General features: G+C 40.6%; 1 protein-coding gene across 5 annotated transcripts; it reads right to left on the bottom strand.

The window, feature by feature from the left end:
* Positions 1-1,681: 1,681 nt before the first annotated feature.
* rnf157 (ring finger protein 157) lies at positions 1,682-25,900 on the bottom strand. 5 transcript variants are annotated; one of them, XM_067576549.1, is made up of 20 exons: positions 25,296-25,900; positions 21,649-21,767; positions 19,505-19,593; positions 18,775-18,924; positions 17,589-17,706; positions 17,402-17,468; positions 17,262-17,305; positions 16,222-16,269; positions 15,979-16,050; positions 15,685-15,844; positions 15,084-15,196; positions 14,771-15,000; positions 14,080-14,182; positions 13,780-13,888; positions 11,775-11,992; positions 11,596-11,658; positions 11,457-11,505; positions 6,747-6,857; positions 5,659-5,693; positions 3,642-3,780 (listed from the first exon to the last, which is right to left on the bottom strand). In XM_067576549.1, the coding sequence occupies exons 1-19, from the start codon at positions 25,381-25,383 to the stop codon at positions 5,659-5,661; spliced, it is 1,986 nt and encodes a 661-aa protein (XP_067432650.1). In that variant the 5' UTR covers positions 25,384-25,900; the 3' UTR covers positions 3,642-3,780. The 5 variants fall into 5 exon arrangements, with proteins under 5 accessions (XP_067432647.1, XP_067432649.1, XP_067432650.1 ...); XM_067576546.1 differs by lacking the exon at positions 5,659-5,693 and having other exon boundaries at positions 1,682-3,780; XM_067576550.1 differs by lacking the exon at positions 6,747-6,857 and having other exon boundaries at positions 25,296-25,899.
* Between the last annotated feature and the right edge of the window lie 48 nt (positions 25,901-25,948).

Raw genomic sequence — 25,948 nt, forward strand, 5'->3', positions numbered from 1 at the left:
ACAGATAGTGTGCAGTGGGTTTTTAGGGCTTTTTCTCTCAAAACAGCTGCCTGCTGCGACTGAAAATGACGCTATGAGCGCAGTAAGAGTGAACCAAAACAGTAAAGTTGCGGCTGGACAGCTAAACAACGAGCTGAAACTTGCTATAAAGCTCCATAAAGCAGAGGGGAGCTGCAGAGTAGCTGATAATTCTTTATAGGTTCATCACAAGTGACACCTCTGACATTACACAGTATTTGATACATTATTATAAAAATATAGATTGTAAGTAAGTACTTTAAGTATACTATAACTACTCCAAATTCAAGGTGGGCACCCAAGATTAGTGTCAACAACTCTGACCAAATGTGAAATTTGGTCACAATCTCCCCTTCTGTAGCTGACCTTTGACCTTTTGGATATAAAATGTTGTCACTTCATCATTTTATCCTATTTATACATTTGTGTGAAACTGTCATGATTAATGTATGAATTCTTGAGTTACTGCCAAAAATGTCTTTTGTGAGGTCACAGTAAGCTTTGACCTTTGACCACCAAAATCTCATCAGTTCATCTTGAGTCCAAGTGGATGTTTGTGCCAAATTTGATTCCCTCAAGGCGTTGAAATATCATGTTCACAAGAATGGGCCGGACAGCCTCGGACCACAGTGGTCACCAGCCTGGAGGCATAAAAAGTGAACTTTTATTGATGCGTGTATGTTACAAGCAAACCTACTTATTACCTTGAACTGGAACAAACAGCAAAGCCGAACACTGGAAACAAAATAAACAAATAAACAAACAAACAAAATAATTTCCAGACTGAGAGGCAAACTGAGTGTCTATAAAATTTGGACACCATTTATCTAAGATAAAGTGATCTTCTCAGGCATGTTGCGGCGTATTTAGACATCCAGCAGACACAGAGCGATGTTAGCATTCATTTGAAGTCAGGTTTCTGGTCGCCTGATGAATTTAAGTCAAACGTTTACTCTCGTTTTATCTGTTTTTCTCAACTCCTGAGAAAAAGCCTCTTGATGTTTTGCTGTCTTCTTAAGCTGGCAGTGAAGTTATGGGCCATAAAATGCTCTGTAAATCTGAGGGGAACTGCAGAGCGTTCATTAATACAAGTGACATTTTCCATATTACACACTGTCAATTGATCTATTGTTAACATAAATATATTGATAAGTGCAGCTTTAAATTAAAATATAATGGGTTTTTTTTTTCAGTTTTGCTTAGCTTTGTTTAGTGTTTTTCCTTTTTGGGTTTATTTCTTGGCTTTGTTTCGCTTTCTTTCTTTTTGAATTAAAATTTTATAGCAAGAAATAAACATCAGGGAGAAAATTAAGAAAATGGAAAGTAAGAGGCTTGTCAGATTTTGCTGCTTGTATGCTGATTGAAGATATGTGGTGGAAAATGGCATATATACTGTATAATCAAACATTTTAACAGAATGTTGGAAGGGTGCTGATTTCCAGCCCTGAGAAGTTATTTTTACTGATAACAAAAAATTATAAACTAAGCTCTCTGATGGGAAAACGCTGCATACCAGAGTTTAAAAAAAGATTATTTAATGCTGTGAGGAAAGTTTCAGACAAGTTGACCATGTTAGGAAACCAAAAACATGACCCTGCTGTGATTTATGAATGCCCCTTCTGTTTAAATCAACAGCGAATCACTCAGAGTCAAACCCGACAGGTTAGTTGCAAAAACTTTATTGTCCGTTTGATGTTTTCTTTGACATTTTCGCTCATAATTCTAGAAAAGTGGGGTCTTACGGATTCAGGACCCATTCCTTTGATATCATACTGCAACCGGGTGCCAGAGAACAGCTTCATCTACACATTCGGACTGTGATCACATGACTGTATGCAGCTTGGATATAGTAGTGCATTACTCTTGACCTCAGCAGTTCGGTCAAGGGAATAGGGTGCCAGCAACCGATATATAACACTACAGAAGGATATGGTACCACTTCAGGTGTGTGCAGTGATCCATCATCAAGTATTCTACAGGAGGGTGCAGGCTGACCTAGACTAACATGCTTACTCGACTATCGCCTCATGCACCGCAAAGTGTGTCGTCTAGGAAACAGCTAATAGTGCATTAAATGTTGATATCGTCCCTTTTTCAGTTTTATTCGCTATGTGAACGCGCGCATGTGTGTGTGTGTATGTGTGTAAACCTTTAGGAATATTTCACATATTTTTCATCCACATTCTAATAAACAACACAGTGTTTTGCAACAAATTAAAACACAGAAACAGAGAACACCAACAACAGGTGAGCTATACATTAAAGTTATACAAAAACCAAAACAACTAAAAAGTTTCACAGACGAGGAGAAAAGGGCTCGTCAGGATGATGATAATAATAACAGGGGGGGGGGGAGGATATGAGGATGAACAAAATGCCAGCTAAATCACACGTTTAGGTTTTCATATTCACTGTATGTTTTCTCACAAAACGTCCCTTTACAACGGTGAAATTAAAATAACAAATAACAATTAAAACAGGTTGAATTAGCTAAATCTGTGACTGTAACAGGCCAGTGCAAACAGTCTTTGTTTGGACTGCAAAGGAGCGTCTACCTGCAGGAGAAGAAGAGGGCGTCTTTATTGCTTGGTGGTACTTGTTCATTTCCAGTTGCACTACGATAATACTGACATGCTAAGATGGAGCTGCAGAAGGAGAGGATGGCATGATGGGTAAAACGGGGGGAGCCAATGTGTGTTTAGGGTTCAAAGTTCATGTTTAATTCCAGTTTAGGTGATAGCTTAAATGTCCTGTACATTCCCCTTCTTTGAGTTCCACGTTCATCGTCCTACATTCTGTGTTACGTGTCTTTTTGTTTCGTTTTTCAGTCCGTTCCTGTTTCATTTCGGGCCGCCGTTTCTCGGCTCGTCCTCCCCGCTTCCCCCCCCCCTGGCTTCACATTCAGCGGAGGTTGTCGAGTGAAGGTCGTGGCGGGGAAATGGAGAGGAAAACATCAGCAGAAGTCGAAAAAAGCTGCATGCGAAAAGTCTGAGACTGGAGCTCCCTGATCCGAAGGAGAGTTCGGTAAGGTAGTCCGGTGTGAGCTGACTTTTTATATAGTGACCACTCATTCAACATACAGTATATAACAGAGAAGAAGAAGTACATTAGTAATAAATCCGATTGCCGATCACAGTAGCCCCTGACTGTTTGGCTGGTAAGAGAGGAGAGGAAAGTAGAGGAGGAGGAGCAGCATGTATTTTTCTAAAGATAGTGTCACAATACAGAGCTCTCATTGGTTAGACCTACAGGTAATAAATAATAACGTAGCAGTAGGCTAATCATTCCCACATCGAGTTAGGTCACAAACAAACAAAAAAGAAACTTCTGTGAGATAAAAGTGCACAGATGACAGCGAGGTGATGCCGCTCTGTTCCTCTTCCCTCCTCGTTCTACTCGAGAGGAGTTTCAGCGCCAGCGACGACAATCATGTTCAGTCCGGGGGAGATGTTTAGACAGGTGGAGGAGGGGGTTCCCTGTTCAGCGAGTATCAGCGAGTATCAGCGGTATCCAGTGACGCAGCACTATGGCAGGGTAAGAAGAGCTGGACGGATACGTTTAAGTTTGTGTGTAAGTGTGTATGTGTGTGTGTTTGCGATCGTGTGTGAATGTGTTACACAATGAGTGGTCCGCGGCGAGGATGTTTAGGACTCTGGCCGTCCCTGTTCTCTGCCCCCTGCTCCTCCAGGTTAATATTGCTGGTGGAGGTGTGGTGGGGGAGGGGCTCCAAAACAGGCCTGTAGCCCCCGAGGTACATCAGACCTGAAAACAAGAGAAGAAGACAGAGAGAGAGAGAGAAAGAAACAGAAGTTTATTCTTTAAAAATGTCACCAAGAGGAAATTTACCTGCGCAACGTCATGTCAGAAACAACAAGAAGCAGCTACAGGAAAGCAATCAATCAATATATTATATTAGATTATATTATTAGTTTGTCCACCAGAGTAGTGACATCCTGCTCTCTACATTTCTTGGTCACAAGAAAAAAAAAATCTAATCTTTATATCTTTAAAAAATAAAAAAAATAAAAATCTAAGGGAACCTTATCAAAAAATACATATTTATGTTACAGGTTGTGTGAAGAAAATAAATACCTGCCGATATATCATTATCGAATTTAAATCTCATTAAAAAATATCAGAATCAGCCACAAAATAATCCTGCATCAGTGGAGCTATAAGCTGATTAACTTTTATCAGAAAATTAGTCAGCAACTATTTTGATGATTGATTAATCGTTGAAGTTATTTTTCAAATAAAAATGCCAAACATTCCCTTGTCGAGCAACTCAATAGTGACAATTTGCTGCATTTTTTTGTCTTATATGATTGTTAACTGAACGTCTTTGCGTTTGTCAGACAAAACAAGAAATTTTCAAGATGTCACTTATACACTAAACAATGAATGCATTGATTAGGTGCAGCCTTTATTAATTTTTCTAATTGTTTTCAATGAGCGTCAGACAGGATGGATCTGTACGATGTTGCAGATGTGCAGTGCTTCATTTCAGCGGAAAACAGAATTGAATAATTTTTTTTGCCTTCACTCTCCTTGTTTCACATCTACAACACAACTCTAAAAGCAACATGTTTGTTCCTGCTGCTTTAAGTTTGTCATCATGAAAGACCACCTGTTATGATTGTCAGGTATCAAGTCTCTTGTTAGGTCACAGCAGGAATTTAAGGATTTTCTCGAAAGACATAAATAACACGTAGTCTGGAATTACTCAAACGCGGCGATGGCTGCATCGTACTACGACACTTCGAGGCTTCATTTTACCCCGGTGGTAAAAGCGAGTGCCCATCTGGTATGACCTCAGGACAAAAAATGAACCTGTGACTCCTCTGTCCTGACTCTCTGAGATGAATGTTACTGTTTTCAGCTCGATTTGGGACAAAGTCAGATATGACTACATCTCCGGTTATCACTCTACTACAGATAAATCTTCAATACAATAATCCTGTTTATTGCAATAACCAACTATGACTACGAAGCACAGCCGGTGAAGGTGTGACTCTACATTCAGACATTAGATATAATATATCAATAATACAAGTATTTGACTGATTTAATCACCAAGAACATCATTTCTTTAGCGAGGAATTTTATTGACTGAATAATCAAGGTAATATTCTGATCATTTTGACTACGCAGATTGCAGATTTGATTGCTTTGATAGTTTTTGTGAGATTTAACAAGCACTCCTGGCCTGTAATAAAACCCCCATCATCTCTAAATGTTGGTGAATAACAACCAGAAACAATTCAACTCTCAGGGCATAACATTCATTATTGATCGTTTTAAATCTCGACCAGGGAAAATGTGAATAATAGATAAAATCAGTGTTGAAAGCTCAACTACTGTGCAACTGGAAAAGTGTGATAAAATATATATCAAGGTAGATTCTGGGTGATTGGGAAAAGATAAATACCACAGCAGTCGGTGACGGCTAAATCAGTAAAATGCTACTAAATTATACTATATTTTGTAGAAAAAAAGGAGGTGTAATCTAAAATAACAATAAATCATGCTACACAGCTAATATGAGCAGTTAGACAAAGAAAGGGATTGTTACGGTGCATAAAGGATAAAAGGAAACTACAATATGTGACCCTGATCTACCATCTAACCATAACACCATACCTAGTCCTCAATGTGCACTGGGCACGACTCCTCATCTGTCCATCCGAAAGAAGGCGAAAGAAGGAAAAGAGACAAAAGGAAAGAAGAAAAAGAGAGAAAGGAAGAAGGAAGGAGGATGTCCAGGAAAAGACAGCAGAAGATGCGAAGAATGGCGGAGGCGGGAAAAAAAGGAGAGAAACAAGAGAGATAACAGAACACTTTTACGACACACAAAGAGAAACCATGTCACAACATCCACCATAAAAGACCGAAGGAGTGATGTGGGTTCAAGGGGATGAAGGGAGGTGGGGGAGGAGGGGGGGGGGGGGTGTCAGGGTTTGGGAGGAGGGAGGTGAGGTGGAGCTACGAGAATGATGCAGAGCTAAAGGTTGTGAAGGAAATTTGTCGCCTTTACGCTAAATTAAATTAAATAAATTTAAAAACACAGTTAAACACCTTTGGCTCTCATCACAGTGAACCACCAAGCGCTACGAGGCGGGGGAGGAGGATTTGGGGGGGAGGACAGGAGGGATCATGAAGGGGGGGGGGGTTGTGAGGATGAGTTGCAGATGTTTGGCAAAGCGGCTCGGAGCTGGCAGACGCTGAACATGAACTTCAACTGGTCGAGACTCTTTTACTCTCTCGCGCTCACACACACAGACAGAAAACACACAGCATGCGAGACGCACTCGTCAGATAACACACACACACACACACTCACACACACACACACACACACACACACCAACACTCACACACCAGGGCTCCAGCTGAGGAGGGGAGAGGAGGGAGAGAGTGCACAGCTAACCAGTACTGAAAAAGCGATGAAGCACCACAACACCAAAGGATAGTGATGAAGAGAAGAAGGAAGGCTCCAGATATCCTCATGCTGGGAAAAGATGCTACAACACCTCCTCTCTGATTACTCACTAATAATGTGCTTCTCTTGTTTCTTTCTAGCTCATCATGTCTCTCTCCTTAATTTGTCTGACTGATAACTCATGCACTGCTTCCTCGTCTTCCTCACTTTTCTCTCCTCCCCCTCTCCAAACACTCTCATGCCCGGTCCTCAGCTCTCATCGGTCCATGTTCGAGAGGGTGCCACTCACCGGCGAATCGGCTGTCGGGAGCCTGCTCATTATCCAACCCCAAAGAGGGTGTGTCACAGAGGGCGACGCCCTGATTGTTATTGGCCAACTCTGGACACCTGCTCCGCCCACCTGCAAGCGAGGGCAAAGGTCAAACAAGAGCAGCCACGCACAGCAGGGAGGGAGTGGGACGGACGGGCTGGGGGGGGGGGGGGGGGGGGGGGGAGGTAGGGAGGGAGGGAAGGATGCTGTCAGAGGTGGAGGGGTGAGGCTGGCCATGCTGGAAGGATAATAATAATAAAATATTTCTGCATCAGAACAATGTGAGTTTAATGTAAACAAGAGGTTTAAAGGACACAAACGTTTGGGCTCATCAGCTCATCAGAACAGCTTTTTTCTTTTTTTATTTACTGCATCTGAAAAAGTATTTTTACCTTATTCAGATTGTCTGCATGTGTGTATTTATGTATTTTTCTGTTTCTTTTTCATTTTGTCCTTGTAAAACACTTTGTAATCTCTGGTTTTTATATATGCTGTATAAATAAACTTTATTATTATTATTATTATTATTATTATTATTATTATTATTATTATTATTATTATTATTATTATCATTATTATCACCGTTTTTTGGACTATAGCTTCATAAATAATCATTTTAAAGTTTAAAAACAGAAGATCCTCCAAAACTTCACTCTCAGAAGAGAAAAGCTCTGGATAGACAAACTGAATGTATTGATCCTTCCTAAACTCTTAGTTTGTCTAAATTGATCTGATTGATCTTAAACTGTCTTCTGGATGCTGCTTTTTATACTAAACTAAAAATTAAATCATAGATGCCATCAGTTTTTCATCCATTTTATTTATTTCTGTTCATTTTTTCAACATTTTAGTCATTTTTATATTAAAAACTTAATTTTTCAGTTAATTACTTATTTTTCTTGTTTCCATTTTTTTTCTTAACTTATTTTATGTTTTTTTTTTTGTTTTTTTTTCAATTTTTGGTTTTTATCTTCTTTGTATCTTTACAAGACGAGGCTTCACATCGAAACGCAGATTTGTCAAATAAAAACAATTACAATGAGACTTTTTCATGTTTTTAATTATCATTTAGTGCCACTTTGTCTTCCTAAATCTTTTTTGAGGAAAACACATCAGCCACAGTTTTGCCTCCGTTGTGGGTTATTTTCCCAGAAAAGCATTTTGTTACTTTAAGAAATGTGCTGTATAAGCAGTTTTTTAATAGTTAAAGGTACCTTGTGGAGTTTTTCTGAGTGGGTCCCTGATTTGTTTGTATCATACATGGACATACAGACATAAGTGATGCAAAAACAATTTCCCTCAAAATATTTCAAACTATTTCACTGATCAACAGCAAACATGGCTTTGCAGATGTTTTAGGAAGAAAGAAATGCCTTTAGCATGTTTATCAGACCTTAAACATAAACACAAACATCAACTCTACAGAGCACCTTTAATTTTCGTTACTTTTTAGATTTTCAGTTATTTTGTGCTTTCTCTGGAAACAAAACCAGTCACACACCAATCCTTGAGAGAATTAATAAAAGCAGTAGAAGTAGTTAATAGTTAAATTAACAGATTAGATACTTTATGATGTGTTTTGGGTTTTTTGCTAAATTTTAGTCACTTATACAAAACCACCAGACATCTGCCATTTTATTTTAAAGCCACTTGTTGTCATATTCTCAATTTATTAGCTATCACTCAACACACTGGGGCAAATGATTGTAATTTTTTCTGCCTTTTCCAGCATGGCCAGATAATAAACACTGACATGTGTAACATGTGCAAGTGCCTGCATGCCTGCAGCAAGCCTGTGTGTGTGTGTGTGTGTACTAATGAGGAGGAATTGGCAAAGATGACTGAATGGTTGGCAGCTCAGCACAGAGACATAGACAGGGCACATACAGAAGCTGTCTGGCAGCGCTGGTGCAGATGCACACACACGTGCGTGCAAACATACATCCTACAGTGCATGTGCACATTCACAGTCTGTCAGGCAGCACGGGTCCGCGTGTCTCCTAAAGAACTGAAAGGTCATTCAGTGAACTCACAGGTACTCAGAGATTGTTTCAGTCTGGCCCGAGGTGTCAGGACACACACACACACACACACACACACACACACACACACACACACACACACACACACACACAGGTCACATAGAAACTAAACTAATTTACATAAACATGTTTCAAACTGTCGTCTGATGAGAGGTGACCTTGTTATGTTTGCTTCAAGCCCTACTGTTCATTGGCTCGCACTCACCGTACACCACAACGTCTTCTCTTTCACTGACTTCACTCTCACACACACACACACACACAGACACACACACACACACACACACACACACACACTCGCAGGGACATACACAGCATTCGGTAGCAGTGCAGATGGAGCATGTTGAAGCTTTCACTTGATGATGCTGCGGTTAAAAAAGCAGTTGCGGATCGCAGAGCTTTGTGAGCAAAAAACATGTAAATGATACACCTCATACACATACAGTAGATACACTAACATACATACTGTACACACAAACATTTATGCAGAAGTGCAAATCATGCATATGCAAGTCATTAGCCTGGTGTGCAGTAGAACCTCATCTAAATGACACAGGATGCTTGTATGTGCTCGTTTCCTGTTGTGAGTGAGCTGATTGATTGGAAACTGGACGATATTCATTACAAGTGACTCAATTACTGGCCATTAAATTCATCAATCAGGAAACACTGATTGCAAAATAGGAGAGGGAAATAAATAAATGTCACTGCCTGATCCATCTGCTGTGTAACTATTCAGGGGCTGGATGCTCTTTTTTTTTTCTTCTTCCAAAACAAGTCTAGTTTCACACAGAGAAAAACTTCACTGTGTGATGAACGACATATCCAGGCTGTGGAGTTAATGCCTGGCTTTACAGTAATGTGATTACAGTACTTACAAGTGCTGTAAAAGATCACTATTCAAAATTCAGTTATTACATTACACTTACTAAACTTGTTTGCTGTGTTTCTGAGAGTTTGATGGAGGGTCGATATCAGTTTCTTTTCAGCAGAGACTCTGGTGGGGAACGTGAGAGCTTGTAGCCGAGGCCGGAGGAGATGGAGGATTAGACTCCGGTGACTCCAAAGTTGTCTTATTTACATGTTGTGTGTTACTGAGAGGCCTACATTAGAAGATAGTTTCACAAGTCTGGTGCGCGAATGAACATTGAAGCAGGTTTTTTCTTGCTGTAATCATCCCTCCCGTTCCTGCTATGAGGTCAAATCATAGCCCGATATCAAGGAGCAGAACTTCTGAGATAGACAGGTGGGTCGGAGAAGACCACGGGCTCCCGTACACTGTCTTCTGTGCTTGCGATTAGAGATTTATTGGGAACAACGGTTAGGTTGTTTGAGTGTTATATGGAATAACCTGATGAAGGTCTGTGTACCGAAACGTTGTTCCCAATAAATCTCCTCTAATTGCAAGCACAGAAGACAGTGTGCGTTCTTTGTGCTATTATAGCTCAATATCACAAATCACAAATGTCTCGGGGCTTTACAGTCTGTGCGGCATAAAACATCCTCGATGCAGAAAAGGAGGAGCTGGGCTGAATAACAAACGAGTAATGTAAAAGATTACATTTGCTTTTAAGTAATAAGTGAAGAGGTGTAATTACTTTTTCAGTATGTAATGAGTAATTGATCACATTCTCTGGAAACAAAAGCCTCGTGAGAATGAATAGAAGTAGATAATAGTCGGATTAACAGATTAGATATTTTGTGTGATATTTTTGATGAATTTTAGCCATTTATACAAAACCCCCAGACTTTTAGGTATTTAGTTTTAAAGCTGCTAAATGTTCTTATACTCTTTATTTCTCACAACTTTGCTATTATGAGGCTCATCTGATCACTACGATAAAAAAATGATTGTGGGTGCAGAAGGGTGCAGCGGTTGTGTCCTCCAAATGCAGACAAAGAGAAGGCTGCATTTCTTGGCCTTATTCAGAGGAGACTTTGAAATAAACGGGGCGGTCTTGTTGTTACGATGTATTCGGTTTAGAAATACAGACTTTGGAGGATCCAGGCCCTGAGCTGGTACACAGCCTGAGGTCGTTCATGTTTCTGTCTCACTTTTCACAAACTCAGTCAGGCAGAAGTTATTTTCTAAACTACAACATTACAGTTTTTGCATGTTTCATATGTTTGAATGAAAATCTGAGCAGATGCTTCTTGCTGCAGAGAGACTTTTTGATCTCTAAACCAGACTGCAGAGGGACAATCTGGGATCAATAATGGGCCGACCACATACGACAGCAAAGTGAGTAAATATTCACTTCAACTTTTTATTGAAATCAGTTAAAAGCCCAGCCGTCACTGTGAGGTAAAACAAGGTTCTAGTGCACACATATAAGAAGCCGTTCATTCACATAACTGCATGTTGTGGTGTTTCCAGCCAACGTTACGTGCATTTTGAAAGGGACTGCCCCATCTAGAGGACAAAACCTGACACAGGATCCCTTCATGTTTTATGGAGTGTCATAACTCAGCCATGATCCAAAAAGATTTACTGACAGCAGCAGTATTTATCTAAGTGATTGTATTTTGCTCTAGCAGTTTGCACAAGTTTGTGTTAAGGGCTCTTTTTCACATGGCCTGAGAGCAACAGATGCAAAGGGAAGTGAGAGATCAGGGGTGAGAGGTGAGGGATGGTCACCATAGTTACCTTTCCCATTAGACGGGGAGGAGCAGTCCTCTTCAGTGACATCGTTCCCCTGGAGGAAAGAGGGGAAATAAAAGGTTTGTAAGACTTCATTAAATATATAAAACGGGCATTAATCAAAACGTTCCCAGCAAATAGTCACCTCCGAGTCCTGCTCCTCTACAGCCACTGAGTAGTTTTGTTCCTTTGGCTCCTTGGAAAATTCCTGAATGAAAGGAGAAAACGGAGACAGTTCAATCAGCAGGTGATACATTTATGCTAAGTTTCAACATCTTGTAACCGGTTTCTCCTCCATCCATCTATCCATCCATCCATCCTCACCCCGTCCTGTTGCGAGGGTCCTCTGCTCTCCATGGGGGCGTCCTGGTTCTCCTCCCCTTCTTCAGCGTCTCCCCCCTCGTCCCCCCCGTGCTCGCCTTCTGCCCCGGCCAGGTAGGACCCTGACATGGAGGACATGGTGTCAGTGCTGATGTGGGAGTGCTGCGAGTGGGACGAGGCCATGGACATCACTGACTGGGCCAGGCTGCTGCTCACTGGGTCTGGCAGACAGACGGAGACACACATCACGGTCCGGCTCGGGGGTCGGAGGATTTTTTTTATTTTGGTTGCCAGGTGGTTTCAAGAAGGAAAAAAAAGTGATCTCTGCTCTCAAAAAAGCAGAAAACTTAAGACAGAAGAAGAGCAAGTAATTTACAAAGTGTTTAAATGTTTCATTATGTTTCAGTAGAGGAGACTTCTCAGGTCTTTGCTACACAAGGATTAACTTTGCAGAAGAGGATAAACATGTTTGAACTAATTTTTTCAGTGAGCGTTTCTTTCCAGCTGGAATAAGTCCTCTCTTCTTGTTTTGTGCCAGAAAGCCATCTAGCAGATTTCCCATAAAATCTGATCCAGTGGCACTGATGTAAAATGAGCTGAGGTGGTACAGGATTATAATTTATTTATGTTCAAATTCTCCATGCGCCGCCTTCGACTCTTTGCTTTTAGCGTTCTGGCTACATTTCAGAGATACTGAACACCACTTTGAGGAAAGTGTTTTCTTAATCAGACATCTGGAAAAAAAAAGGAGAAACAAACAGTATATGAAGTGCAATCTGAATTTAAAGTTATTTAAGATAAACTACAAAAAAATGAACCCCATGCAGGGAAATTGTATCTTACACAGCAAGTTACAAGAACATCTGCATCTGCATGAGCCCTTTTCAGACATGGAAAACGTGATGAGTGGTAGATTTTTGTCAGTCAGACAGAGGGGAGTTTTACATGAATGCTTCTTGCAGCTTTATTCAGACATGACGGGACATGTATGAAATGAGCAGAGAGTGATATTTGGCACCTGGTACAAATGAAGATGTGATATCTCTGCTGGAAAACTGTGATGAGTTGAAGAGTAATGACACGAAGGAAAAAAAAAAATGCTGCGTCATTTTAAAATTCAGTTTGTCCATGAAGATTTAATTAAAGACCGTCGTCAGCAAGATGGACACTCGATCCTTCTTTCTTACTGATAAATCTATTATAAGAAGGTAAAGAATTCTGCTGCTTACCCTCTAAAGTCCGACAGTGCACAAGCATAAAATGACAAGATGTTAAATATGTTTCCTCACATGTTGTGTATAAAGCGTTTGCAGGATATTCATGCATTTAACCACACAGCTGGCATGGATGGAAGTTGAAAATAAAGGGAGGAAGTGCTGGTCTGATTATTCTCATAACTGTTGGGTTTATTTTACCAACTTCTTCTGGTTGCATTCGAGGGGAACGATTATTTTTATAGACTGATCTGATATGAGAAGGATCTCCACGGCAACTTGAAAATAGCTCATTCAAAGTGTTTTGTGCTTCATAAGAAGCATTAAAAGCATTAGAAGCATTTTATTTAATAAAGATTAAGACTTTCCCGTCAGGAAAAGAGACTTCACTTTATAACATCCATTGTTGAAGAGCTGCAACGATTGATTGATGAATTCATTAGTTGCCAACAATTAAATTAAACAATTTATCGTTTCAAATCCTCTTTCAGGAAGAAAATTTCCAAATTCTTTGATTCCAGCTTCTCAAGTGTGAATATTTTCTGGTGTATTTAGTCTTCTATGATACTAAACTGAATGTATTTGTTGTGGACTGTTGGTCGGAACAAAAATAGACATTTGAGGACGTCAGCTTGGGCTTCGGGAAACAGCTATCGACATTTTTCACCATTTTATAGACCAAACAACAATGGACAGATTAATTGATAATGAGAATAATCGTTAGTTGCAGCCCTACATTGTTTAGTGCTACTACAAATTTGTGTGTGTGTGTGTGTGTATGTGTGTGTGTGCACCTTCAGGGGAAGTGATGGTGGAGGAGAGCGGGGTTCCGGTGCAGGATGACTGGTCGATGGCTCCAGACGAGGAGAGAGTCAGGTTCTCGCTGTCTGGAGTCACTCCGCACTGTAAAACAACGAGAGCAGCGATAAGAGAGGAGCTCACAACACCACGTAATCCTGCAAACACACACACACACCAACGCACACATCCACAGCCTTTCACACACACACACACACACTCACACACACACACAAACACACACACACACACAAACACACACACACAAACACACACACACACACAAACACACATACCTCCTGCTGATCCACAGCGAGTTTGTGGCGACAGGCCTCTGATTCACTGCAAGACTTCTCATCCTCCTCCTCAGGAAGCACAGAGGAATTCTGGGAAAGTGACCTAAAATAAACAACAATAATAGACTCGCTTAGGACAAAAACAACCAAAATGGGTTTGATGTACAAGTAAATAATGATAGAAAATGAGAATAATAAAAAAAACATAATAGTTTTTTTAATTTCTACTTTTCAAAAAAAAACGAAAAACAAAAAACCCATGAATTTACAAGTGTTTATCTTGATTTTCTTTTCCAGAATATTTAAAATCAGATGTAAAATAACACAAATGACTCGGCTTATTTTGAGTGCAAATAAACATCTGATATATGTTTAATTACTTTAAAGGATCGATAATCAGCAGCTTATTTGCATTTTCTCCCCATGTAAATTGTGTTTTCTTGCAGTAGAAAATTAATTTTAGATGCATGGGGGCATGAAATCCAGGTGAAAAACAGGTTTAAACCTATTTTTAAACTCTCAAAAATAATTCTCAGCATTAGTTTGAACCTGACTGAAGTCCCAAAACGCTACATTGATTTTCAAACACATTCTCATGATTTTACGATTATATCCTTCCTGCTATTCCACGCAGCAAAAAGAAGAATTTCCTGTCACCAATACTTGGCTTAGGCCTAACAGGCGGACTCACTTCGAACCACTCTTCTTGAGTTTGAGTCCCTGACTGGAGTTGGAGTGGTCTAGAGGGGAGGGGGAGCGGGCCGGTGCCGGGTGGGGGTCACTGCTGTAAGGAGGCAGCGCTCCGGTGACGTGACTGGGACCCGAGTGTAGAGGAGGAGCCACCGAGGAGGTGTTGAGGGGGCCGTTCAGCGCTTCCAGGAGAGACACCGCCTCGTAGCCTGGAGGGATGTGCTCCGACGCCTGCGGACAAGGACACACCGGGAGTGTGAGTTTATTGAGAGTGAGGATGCGTGATTATGTCGGATATGTTCTATATGTCGTACCGAGTGTTCCTCTGAGTCAGACGTCTGGGAGGTGATGACGGGGTTAAAGCTGGTAGGCGACAAAGGACTGAGTTTCTTCCGCATGGCTCGGATCTGCAGCAGAGCTCTGAACGCTGAAACAAGAAGTTGATAATGACATGTGTCAGATAATTGGACTGACAATGACTTTTACACTTTCTGAGAAAAACTGATATATTTGAGGCTAAAAAAAAAGCTGGGAGGAAATTAAGCTAATTTCAAAAACACCGTCCATATTAGGGAAATAAAAGTCTAAAACTTTAAAATACAGGAAATCTGTTTCATCAGCATTACCGCAAACAAATTGGCATCATAATATTTTTCAATTTTGTGATGTATTCATTAAAATTACAGATATAAAGTAGCCCCGCCACACCAGGAAGTATTTTCTGCTTCTGAACTTGAACACTACTTGAAGAGAGGATAGTTTTGGATGGGCAAGCATGTCTTCATCCTGAAAGAGGAACGCTATATCCTCAGTAAATATCCCCTTCTGTGTATAAAACAGTCGGTTCTTAGGATGCAGCTTTTGTCAGTTTTACTAATCTGTTTTTAATGAGTAGAAACCACTTCTCAAACTCACGCAGTCTGCAGATGGGGCAGCAGTTGGCCTGGTAGCGCAGAGTGTCTGCACAGGCGTTGCAGAGACACAGGTGTCTGCACGGCAGGATGAGCGTGTCCCGCACGTCCGACAAACACACCACACACTCCGCGCTGTTGTCGCTGATCTCGTCGTCGGCAACCTGTAGTTGAAAAAAAAAACAAAAAAAAACGTCGAAACATTAGAAAGAAAGAGAATTTTCGAGCTACGTGACAGCAGCTACGCATTGATGTCACCTCTGATGCGTTCAAAGAGGAGCAGCCGTCTCTCGTTTACCTTTGATTCTTGGCTGTTGTATTTGTTCTCGATCCCATAGATCTCCTGCAGTAGATAACTCACTCCATCCACCTGGGAAAAAGGAACATGTTGAAGAATGAAGGAAGCAGGTCTCGTAAGTCAGGCGTAATATTCAAAGGGAAAATAAAGCTTTGGTTTATCTTTTGTCTTTTTAAAAAGCATAAAAAATGTAACACAAAAGGAGGAAGGAAGGGAGGAGAGAGGAGAAGCAGGCGTATTCACCACTTGTTTCTGCTTCAGAGGCTTCACACAGTAGCTCCCATCCATGTGCTGCCAAGGAAAGCAACAGTAATTACGTTATATAAAACATCCTCTTTGCATGTATCCTGGATTCACACACACACCTAAAGCGTATAAGTTTTCAGGCAGTGGAGACCTTGCTGAAGGAATAATCGTCAGTTCATAACTGCAGCACATTTTGTCAGGCCAACATATTAAATCATTACACTAATATGTAACATTTTGATGTAATACAGTGATTTGTTTGGGATTTTCTGAGCTCAAACATCAAAAAACTAATGATATTTTCTCAAATTTTCTCAAAAATATCTTAAAAAAGCTGTAGTTGTAATCTCCAAAATATTATAACTTCATTAACTCTAAAAGGTATTTTGTAAAAATGTTTTATTTGATTTACTCCACAACACCAAGGTAATCAATACAGTATGTGTTGTTATTGTGCTGGTGATTCTCTACACATTCATTTTGCAAACTCAAGAGAGAATAATGAAGTATAAAGTCCTTTCTTAAACAAAAATGCCAAAACATGCTGATTCTAGCTCCTCAAAATGTGACGATTTGCTGTTTTTCTCTGTTTTAAGTCATTTCGTATTGAATATTTCTGGGATTTAAGCGGTTGGTCAAAGCTATAAAGCAAACTGAAGACGTCACCTTGGGGAAACTGTGATGGACGTTAGTTTGTTTTGGTTTTATTCTGTCACAAAACTAACCTACACATAACACACTTTTCCACATATGAACCAAGATGACTAACAAACAAAAACACACAGATTCAAACCATAAACACAAAACAAACAAAAGCAAAAAACTGAATACATCATTTTTCATTATTTTCTGACATTTTATGACTAAAGGATTGGGAGAGTTTGATAATGAAAGTAATCACAGCTTTATTACAATACAGCAGTATAATAATAGCAGTAAGTATTTACACTGTTATCATGTGGTTGCATGTGACATCCTGGTATCTGCTGTAAAACACCAAAATCCACACTGACTCTAATAAAAAGCTTCATTCTTACCTTTTCAAATGTCGCCAGCAGAATATGAGAGTGTCCCAAATGTTCTGTGGATATAAAAACAGCAAACTTCACTTAAAACTCTGCAGCTCTACTCTCACATCAGACCATCGGCGTGATAAACAGACGCTAACTCAACTCACCTTCCCCCTCGTCGACCACGGCCTGCACCACCATGGGGAAGATCTCCTTGTCCATATCAAACAGCAGCTGAGGAGAAAAGAAGGGGAGAGAGGTGTTGTAGATATCTATCTGTTCTGCGTTCCTCACAAGAGAACAGCCTCATACGGAACCGCGTCTCAGCGTTCGGCCTACAGACGGGTGGCGTACCTCCTCGTCGGCCCACTCGCTGAGGTTGACGGTGTGTGAGGGCAGGCAGAACTGCTGGCAAACTCCCCTCTTGAAGTGCACCGTCTCAGACTGCAGAGAGCTGTCCTGGGGCAGGTAGCTGCAGGAAAAATGCGGATGCAGTCGATCAGTGCACACAGCTGCACGGAATACATGATATGAACGCACGATAGATCTGTCAGCTCAGGTATCAGGCAGTACTTGATCGTACCTGCAGCGGTCTGTGGGAGATTCATTGTCTAATTATAATTTATTTCAGTCATGACAGGCTTTTTCTGTTTAAATGTGGCATTTTCTGTGCAGTGACAGATGATTCTGTGTGAGCTGGAGCAACATTTGCTTGTCTACCCTGATTTGAAGACAAAGTTAGGAACATAAAGGCCTCTTATCTGGATAGAAATAAGCTCACAGCAGCTATTTATGCAAGAAATGCAAATACAAGACATACTGTATGTATATAATATACTTATGAAAGCAGAGTGTCCACATGAATATTTATGGAAACATATTTCTCTTCCATACCAGCCTGTATGTCTATAAATGATATAGCAGATGTCCCTCGTTTTTCTAGTGATGCACCAATTTGACCTTTTCTCTCCCGATCCGATACCGGCGCTCTCTCTCTTTTTCCCCCACATTTCAAATCTGTAAACTTCACTGCTTGTGACTGATCGGGATCATTTTTTTATGTAAGGTAACATAAGGCCAGAGAGTCATCTGCCTTCTGTGCCTGCAGAAATACTGAATTTTATACGACACTGATGAGATTCTTCATCTATTTAATGTGGATCGGTCACGTCTGACCGATAACCAAACTGTCAGTATCTGCCCTGATATCCATCTGTTGGATCAGATCCCTGCATCCCTACTTTTCACTTAAGCGTGAGAGTCAGTATCTCACAGTAAAGTGTTCAAGGATGTATCTCCAGTAGACGCATCGTCAGTGCGAGAACATTTGAAACTATTGAGCCAAAATAATTGCTCTTTTGTCTACTCATCTTGCACGATCGCAGACTCTCAGCGTCACAAGACATACTAATAAAGCTTTGAAAGGCTTTTTGAGGACAGATGCAGTATAATTTTACTGATGGGAACCATAACGAAATGGAAAGTATAGATACTGACCAATACAGAAGAAAACAAAGCAAAGCTGAAATGTTCCACTTACACCGGCACTCCGTTGTGAAACTCCTCTATGGCCTGGTAGTAGATGGTGATGGCCACCTGCGTGTCAGCATCAAAGGTGAACTCTACGTTGTAGCAGGACCTGTTCTTACCCGCCGCCTCGTCACCCGGCAGCTTCAGGTCCTCGCTGCATCTATGGGTGGCGGAGAGAGTTGAAGGAAGGGCGGAAGACATGATTACGGTCTAATAATCTAAACTCTATTTAGTCGTGTTTGACTCATGGTTATAAAACAGGAATTAAATGTAATTAAATTCAACTTTAGGCTTCAATAATCATACAAGAATGATCTGAAACAGTGGATTATTTATTGTTAGAAGCTATGTGATGTCACATAATGACAATATGTCAATAATTAACAGAAATATCTTAAAAACTTGGGATCACTTTACATATTTTTTTTGTTTGAAATGTTTTTCTTTTTTGTGTGTGTTTGTCTTGTGAGACTTTGTGCTTTTATTTTTAGCTGGTATTTTGTAATTGGATGTTTTATGTAACACTTGACTGTGTTTTGTTTTCTTGACTACGCCTGAAGAAAAAAAAAAAAATTGAACTAGAAGAAAAAAAAAACAAAAAAAACATGCATGATTTGACGCCATCCCTTGAATTAGCTGCTGTGGCTTGTTCCCTAAAAATAGCTGAGAGGACATAAAATTAGACAACAGTGGTGTAATGAGAGGTTGTGTGTGTGTTCAGGTGGATAACAGGAGCGTACCGAACAAGCCGCAGCGTGTCCTTACGGATGTTTATAAGGCTTCGTAACGTCTTTACTGGTTCCTGAGGTGGAGGGGCTGCGTAAGGGAACTGAAAACAAAACAAAACAAAACATATTATAGATGTAAAATACATGTTATGATACTGAAGAGTAGCCGCATTCAGCTTCACTCAACCGCCCCGACATTCCTCTGGTTACCACAGAGGAGTCAGACTAGCACGATGACCGCAGCCGCTCCTGGTTCAACCTCAACACAGAAAGTGTTTCGATTTGTCAGCACGGATCTCGCCGGTGCTGACAAGTGCTGAGCCGGAGAGAAAAATCTGCTCGGATTATGTCTTTCCAGGGACGAGGCTGACACTTCAGAAGACAGCTCTCGGCACATTTCTGCACACACAGGGACCGCAGGGGTGTAAAACAGTCCAGGGTCAAACAAAGTCTCTCTTTCTTTTCAGGCTGGTTTCAAGGATCTGATGGGTGAGGTTTACTGCATCAGGGGAATTTTGATAGTGCCAAGTCACAGATAAGGATGTGAAATATCTAGACTTTCTGCTTTTCTGCTGTGGCCGACCTTTCAAAATAAAATCAAACATTAACAAACCCCGCTGTAAAACCGACACGCAACCTTTCAACTCGAAGCCTCACGTCTCAGCGCTCTCTTTTGTTGTGTGTTTGAAGCCAGAAGTTGCTGACTGTGCGTAAGGAGAGCTGAGGTGGTTTGAGGATCAGTGAAGGAGAAACATGCAGGATGTGGTCGGATACCTCCGCACTACAACCCCTCATCTGTGCGTGTGTTTGTGTGTGCTGTGAATGGCACCATATTCAGTACTATTACACACATCTGGGCTCAGCGGGGAGTCACGCCTGTAAACCACACAAACAAACACACACACACACGGAGTAGCAGATGCTGAAAAGAGCCATTCATTAGGAATCTCACGGGCAACAGTGTAGGTCTTGAAACTTATTAGAAATCACGAAACATCAGAGCAGCCACCCAGAGACACTGAAACACTCTGTACTTCCTCTCACAGGCTCAGACTAAACTGAAAAAGGTTCGACTGTTTTCCCTTTTTCAAATAAATGTGAGAGGAGTGTTTATATAAGGCTCTATTCAATAATAAATTGAACAGAAGGGCTTATGAAACTGAAAAAGCAATTTCAAAAAACAGCCCAACGCTTCTGGCAGGAGTTTCAGAAAAAAAAAAAATCACTAAATATAGCCCGTCCATTATCATATTTGTCGAGCGGTGCAGGAGACCGAGAACACAACAACTGCGGCCGGGTTTATGATTCCGCAGCACCATCTGCTTAGAAACCACCAAACATTATATAATGCTGGTAAAGCTTCAGACACACATACCGAAAAGAAAAAAAAAGAAAAAATCACCAGCTGAATTCTGTGCCCACAAGAGGATTATAAACACCCACATAATCGGGAGAAAAACTGCACTCCTAATTTTAGCCCCAGTCTAGACAGAAACAGCAGTGTGACTGAGATTAGCGCACAGAGAGATGCAAACGAGTCTCTCCATTATCACCCGGCTGAGCTTCGCTTTTCAAATTCTCTTTTTTTTTCGACTTTAACTCCCCTCCAAAACTCTTCCCTTACGTCTGTGTCAAATTCTCTCTCTCTCTCTCTCTCCTCTCGGGGCTCGGGCTCTTTTTGATCTGCAGCTCTCATAAGTTTAACCTTCAGCTTCACAATTCGGGAATGAACGAACGCTCCCGAGCGAACCCCCCCCGTCGCTTATCAGCCTCTCTCTCTCTCTCTGTATCGGGGAGCTGGCAGACTGTCATTTCATTTTTTAATTAGTTTGACAGGATGAGACGTTGGAATAAATTTCAATCAGTGACAGTCTGAAAGCCTGTTAATCGCCGCTGCAGGAGTCACGGCTGCAGAGATGCAGCAGCTTCTGTTTAATGACAAAGAGGCCTTTTAATGCTGAAATTCAATCAGCCGATCAACACTAAATTAATCAGCGACTGTCGAGTCAGCTATTAAGCAAAAAAAAAAAAAAATGCTGTTTTGCTTGATTTGCTGCTTTTCTTTGTTTTGTATCATCATAAACTGAATATATTTGTGTTTTGGAAACAATTCCCTGAGCTCTGGGAAATTATTATTAATGTGTGAGAATACCTACCGCTACTGGTCTGGTCCCCAGGAAGTTAAGGTCTGTGTTTTCCCCGAACAGGTAACCTTCAGGATGGGTGGAGTCAAACTTCTCTCCCCCCATGATGAAATGGCTGGCGAAGTAACTCCCTGCACACAAAGAAAACTCACTTTGAAAGATGGAAAAACTCAAAAATGCATCACACCGTCACCTGAGATTATAAAAGACTTTAGAGATGAGCACGATGTGTCTGAGCCGTAGCCGTGAATCATTTTGTGCTTTATAAACCTGGTTTCAATGTCAATGAAGGTTGTTACTTTTATATTCTGTTTTAAAGTCTTAAATCCATAAGTTACGTTGATCATCTTTGTTTTGAGAAAAACGTTTATCATATTTTGTCCATTGCTCTGTGTCTTTAGCTTTCAAGACTTCATGTTTTTCTTAGAATAAAACAAATTCCACCATTAGAAATGACTTTTTCTTCCTGAAATAATACAGAACAAGAATATAAAAACTTGATTCTGGTTGATTTTCATTCGCCTGGTTAAAGAGCCTGAAATCGCTGCTCTCATCTCTGATTTCTTCAGCTGTCCAAACAGAAAACGTAACAGCAATTTAGTCTGATTGTCGGGGTTAGATTTGTATTATTTTTATAGGAATGTTGAATAATTATAAACTGGTGAAATTCTCTCAGTCTGTTTTTCATGGGTTTAAGATTTTAGGGCTCAATAACAAACAAAATGAACGCTTAAAAACTGAGATTTCTCGCTGTGCGACAGTCTTTTTTTTTTTTTTTTGCTGTGTTGCAACACCCACCCATCTGGCACTTCAGTGGCATGAAACATTTACAACTCCCTTTAATATTTGAACCGTTTAACTGGCACTGTCATCCACAGAGACCCAAAAAAAGCCCCAAACTGCTAGATCTCAAACATTAAACACAACAACTAGTGAGCTTTACAGATGCACAAAATATTCCTGTGATCCTTGTAAGACTTGTAAGAAATGATGGGAAAAATGTAGATTTGTTTTTTTTCTTTTCTTATTTCAAGAAGACAAATTAAACCCTACAAAGGACTGGAGAGGTCATTGTTGGCCTGCGGCTCGTCCACCTGTTTACTGCAACTTTAGGTTGGTGACAACAAGACTAAATAGACGTTCTGCCTTTTAATCACAGGTTGGGCAAATATCATAAGACTGTAATGGTGGTTCACAGTCTTTAAATAACATGCTGGACGGTCAAGTCATGTATCTGCTGATAGGACATCTAGTCTGGATCTGAATCAGGTCCTGTCTTGTTTCATGCGTATTAATGCAGGAGAAAAGGACAAAGGGTTTGGATGCTCTGACCTGTAGAAAAATCCATAACAGTACAAATCATGAGCTAAAAAAAGCCCCGATGACGACACTCCCTCTCTCTCTCTCTCTCTCCCTCTCTCCGCCTTCATTGCTTTATTATTATTTACAGAAGGTAGGAGAGGTGAGCTGGGCCGAGGCTTTGTCACCAGATCCCGCAGACAGGAACTGGGGCTGACAGATCGGTTTCACCTGCAGCCGCTGCCACCACCTCCCCTGCCCCTCCCAACACCAGCACCAGCACCAGCACCGGCACCAGCACCAGCACCAGCACCACTCCTTCAGGCTGCAACCAGCACTGTTATATCACAAATTCATACAGCCTGTGACGAAGTCAGCCAAAGTGCGGTGAGACAGGCGCTAATGGCAAGTCAGCACTTGTTCTTCCTTTCTCTCCTTTCTTTAGGACATAGTAACACTATAAATCTAAGATATTATTGTAATATCAGTATATAGCCTAACACATCACATCTCAATATAATAAAACTATTCCCTGATTCAGTTTGAGATCTCATTTTGTGAGAGGCTTTAATTTATTTTATGCCACTGCTCACAGTAGAATTGAAAAGCAACGGCATTATTTCATCGCAATACCATTTTTGACGTTAATATTGGATTACGGCTAAACCCCGGTAGGGCTCTGAACACTGTGCTGTAATCAGAAAACGTCACATGGAGGAACATTAACAAGACAGATTCAAAACACACATACAAACACGCAGGTCAGTTTGGGGTCCAAAGGACAGTCAGGTGAGTTGGGTTGAAGAGAGCAGGGCTGGGTGTTGTTTGACAGTTTGTGATTGTGGTGACAAATACTTTGCATAAACCTTTCTCTACTTAAAAATGCATCTGTGCTGAAGTTATGTTAAAGCAAAAAGCGGTACAAGAACTTTAAATAATATATAATACAAAATTTAGAGCTGCGACGATTAGTCATTCGATAGAAAATTAATCATCCACTATTTTCAAAATCGATAAATCATTTTTCAAGAAAAATCAAATCAAAATTCTCAGATTCTAGCATCTAAAATGTGAATATTTTCTGCTTTCTTTAGTCTTCTATGATAAAAAAAAATCCATATCTTTGGGTTGTGGACTGTTGGTAAAGACAAAAGAAGACATGAAGACGTCATCTCGGGCTTTGGGAGACATAAATTGATAATTCTTACAATTTTCTGACATTTCATAGGTCAAACAACTAATCAGATAATCAGTAAAATAACTGATAATGAAAATAATTGTTAGTTGCAGCCCCTAAAAAAATGAACAAAATGAAGACTTTAGTGAGGTAATAACTCATCAAAGAATCAGTAAATAAGACTAAACATCTGAAAAAGTATTCTGTGCTAGGTGGGTTTTAATACTGAAGGAGTGCTGAGACGTCTGTTTGACTTTAAATTAAAGCTGCAACATAAAATGAATCAACAATTCGTTCATTTACTCAGCAAAAATGCCAAACCCTCAACATTTACAGCCTCTCAAATATGAGGATTTGCTGCTTTTTTAAAAATTTCATATCATTGTAAATTGAATCTCTTTGGGTTTTGAACCGATGTCACCTTGGATTGGAAAGTGCCTTTTTTTCACTATTTTCTGACATTTTATTGACTAATCAATGAATCATTTAATGTAAAAAATAATCACCAGATTACTTGAAAGTGACAATAATGATTGCAGTCCTACTTAAAATTAAAACCTCATCTACACTGACTGAACACAACCATAACTTCCACAGATTAAAGCATCTCTACTGCTGATGGTGATGTTGCTCTTTTTATTTCCATGTCCAGATCCCTAAAAGACTGCTTACAGCTGCAATCCCAGTTCTGTCTCTCATACACATTAAATAAAAGAAAATATACGTTTTAACATATATAAATATGTTAGATGGATAATCAGTAGGATTCAAAATACAGAAGTAAAGTGGTAATATGTCCCTGTGTGTTGCTGCTATGGGTTTTATCCCTCCATGTAATGCTGCAGTGCTAGAAATAAATTATAATAAATTATCCAAAAAAACCCAATCATGAAGTAGAGAGAATTAGGAAGGTATACTGTGAATATGTTAAAAGACAAATTAAGTAGAAAGGTGTTTCTGATAAATCATGAAGCATGGATCCTCTCTCTGTCTCTCCACAGGTAGCTCCAGGTTAGAGGCTGAAATGCCCCTACAGGCCTGTCAGCAACAAGGTATGATGGTGATGGATTTGCTGGTGATGCCTAGGCTAGTTTCCAATGCGTGTAGAGCCTTAAAAAAAATACACAATCTGCGAATAAAACTGAGAGCATTCAATCAGTCTGACCTGTTGTTGGTGACTTACCAGATTTCGGTGGATAACGGTACACCGAATTGGACGGAATGTCCACTTCTTCCACGCCTATATTCTGCCTGCTTGTTAAAGCTCCCATTTCCAGTCAAATAAAGACCATACGGATTAACGGGCATAACACTTCAGGTTCGCTTTGTTCGCGGCGTCTCGTCACTCCCTATCATTTAATCCAGTTCGTGCTGCCCTGTCCATTTCTGTCGGGTCCGAGCCCCGCCGTGAATGTGACCGTCCCGGGGATTAACGGTTGTTCTCTGGCTGCTTATCTCCTCCCCGGTGCAGCTCGTTTTTTAAGGCTGAAAACAGCCGTTAATGACAGAGGAGCGCTCTCATGGTGCGCCGCATTCGCACAATCGAGCAAAAAAAAAAAAGAAAAGCGAAATCTCCGCGCCCCGGCTTTTTTTTTTTTTTTTTTTTTTTTACTTTACCGAGGCACAAAACGGTGATGTTCCCGTCGACATAATAATAACCGGCCCCCCTGGCTGAGTGTTGATCGTGTATCCTCCCGGTGCTTTTCGTTGCTGGATCCTGTCAGAGAGGTCGGTGGCTCCCCATGACGTCAGCCAGGCACAAATCCGGACCGTGTGTGTGTTTTTTTTTTTTTTTTTTTTTTTGCGCAGTCCTCCTCTCTCCGGCAGCAGCTACCG

Source organism: Thunnus thynnus, chromosome 20 (assembly GCF_963924715.1).
Source record: "Thunnus thynnus chromosome 20, fThuThy2.1, whole genome shotgun sequence".
NCBI classification, from domain to species: Eukaryota; Metazoa; Chordata; class Actinopteri; order Scombriformes; family Scombridae; genus Thunnus; species Thunnus thynnus.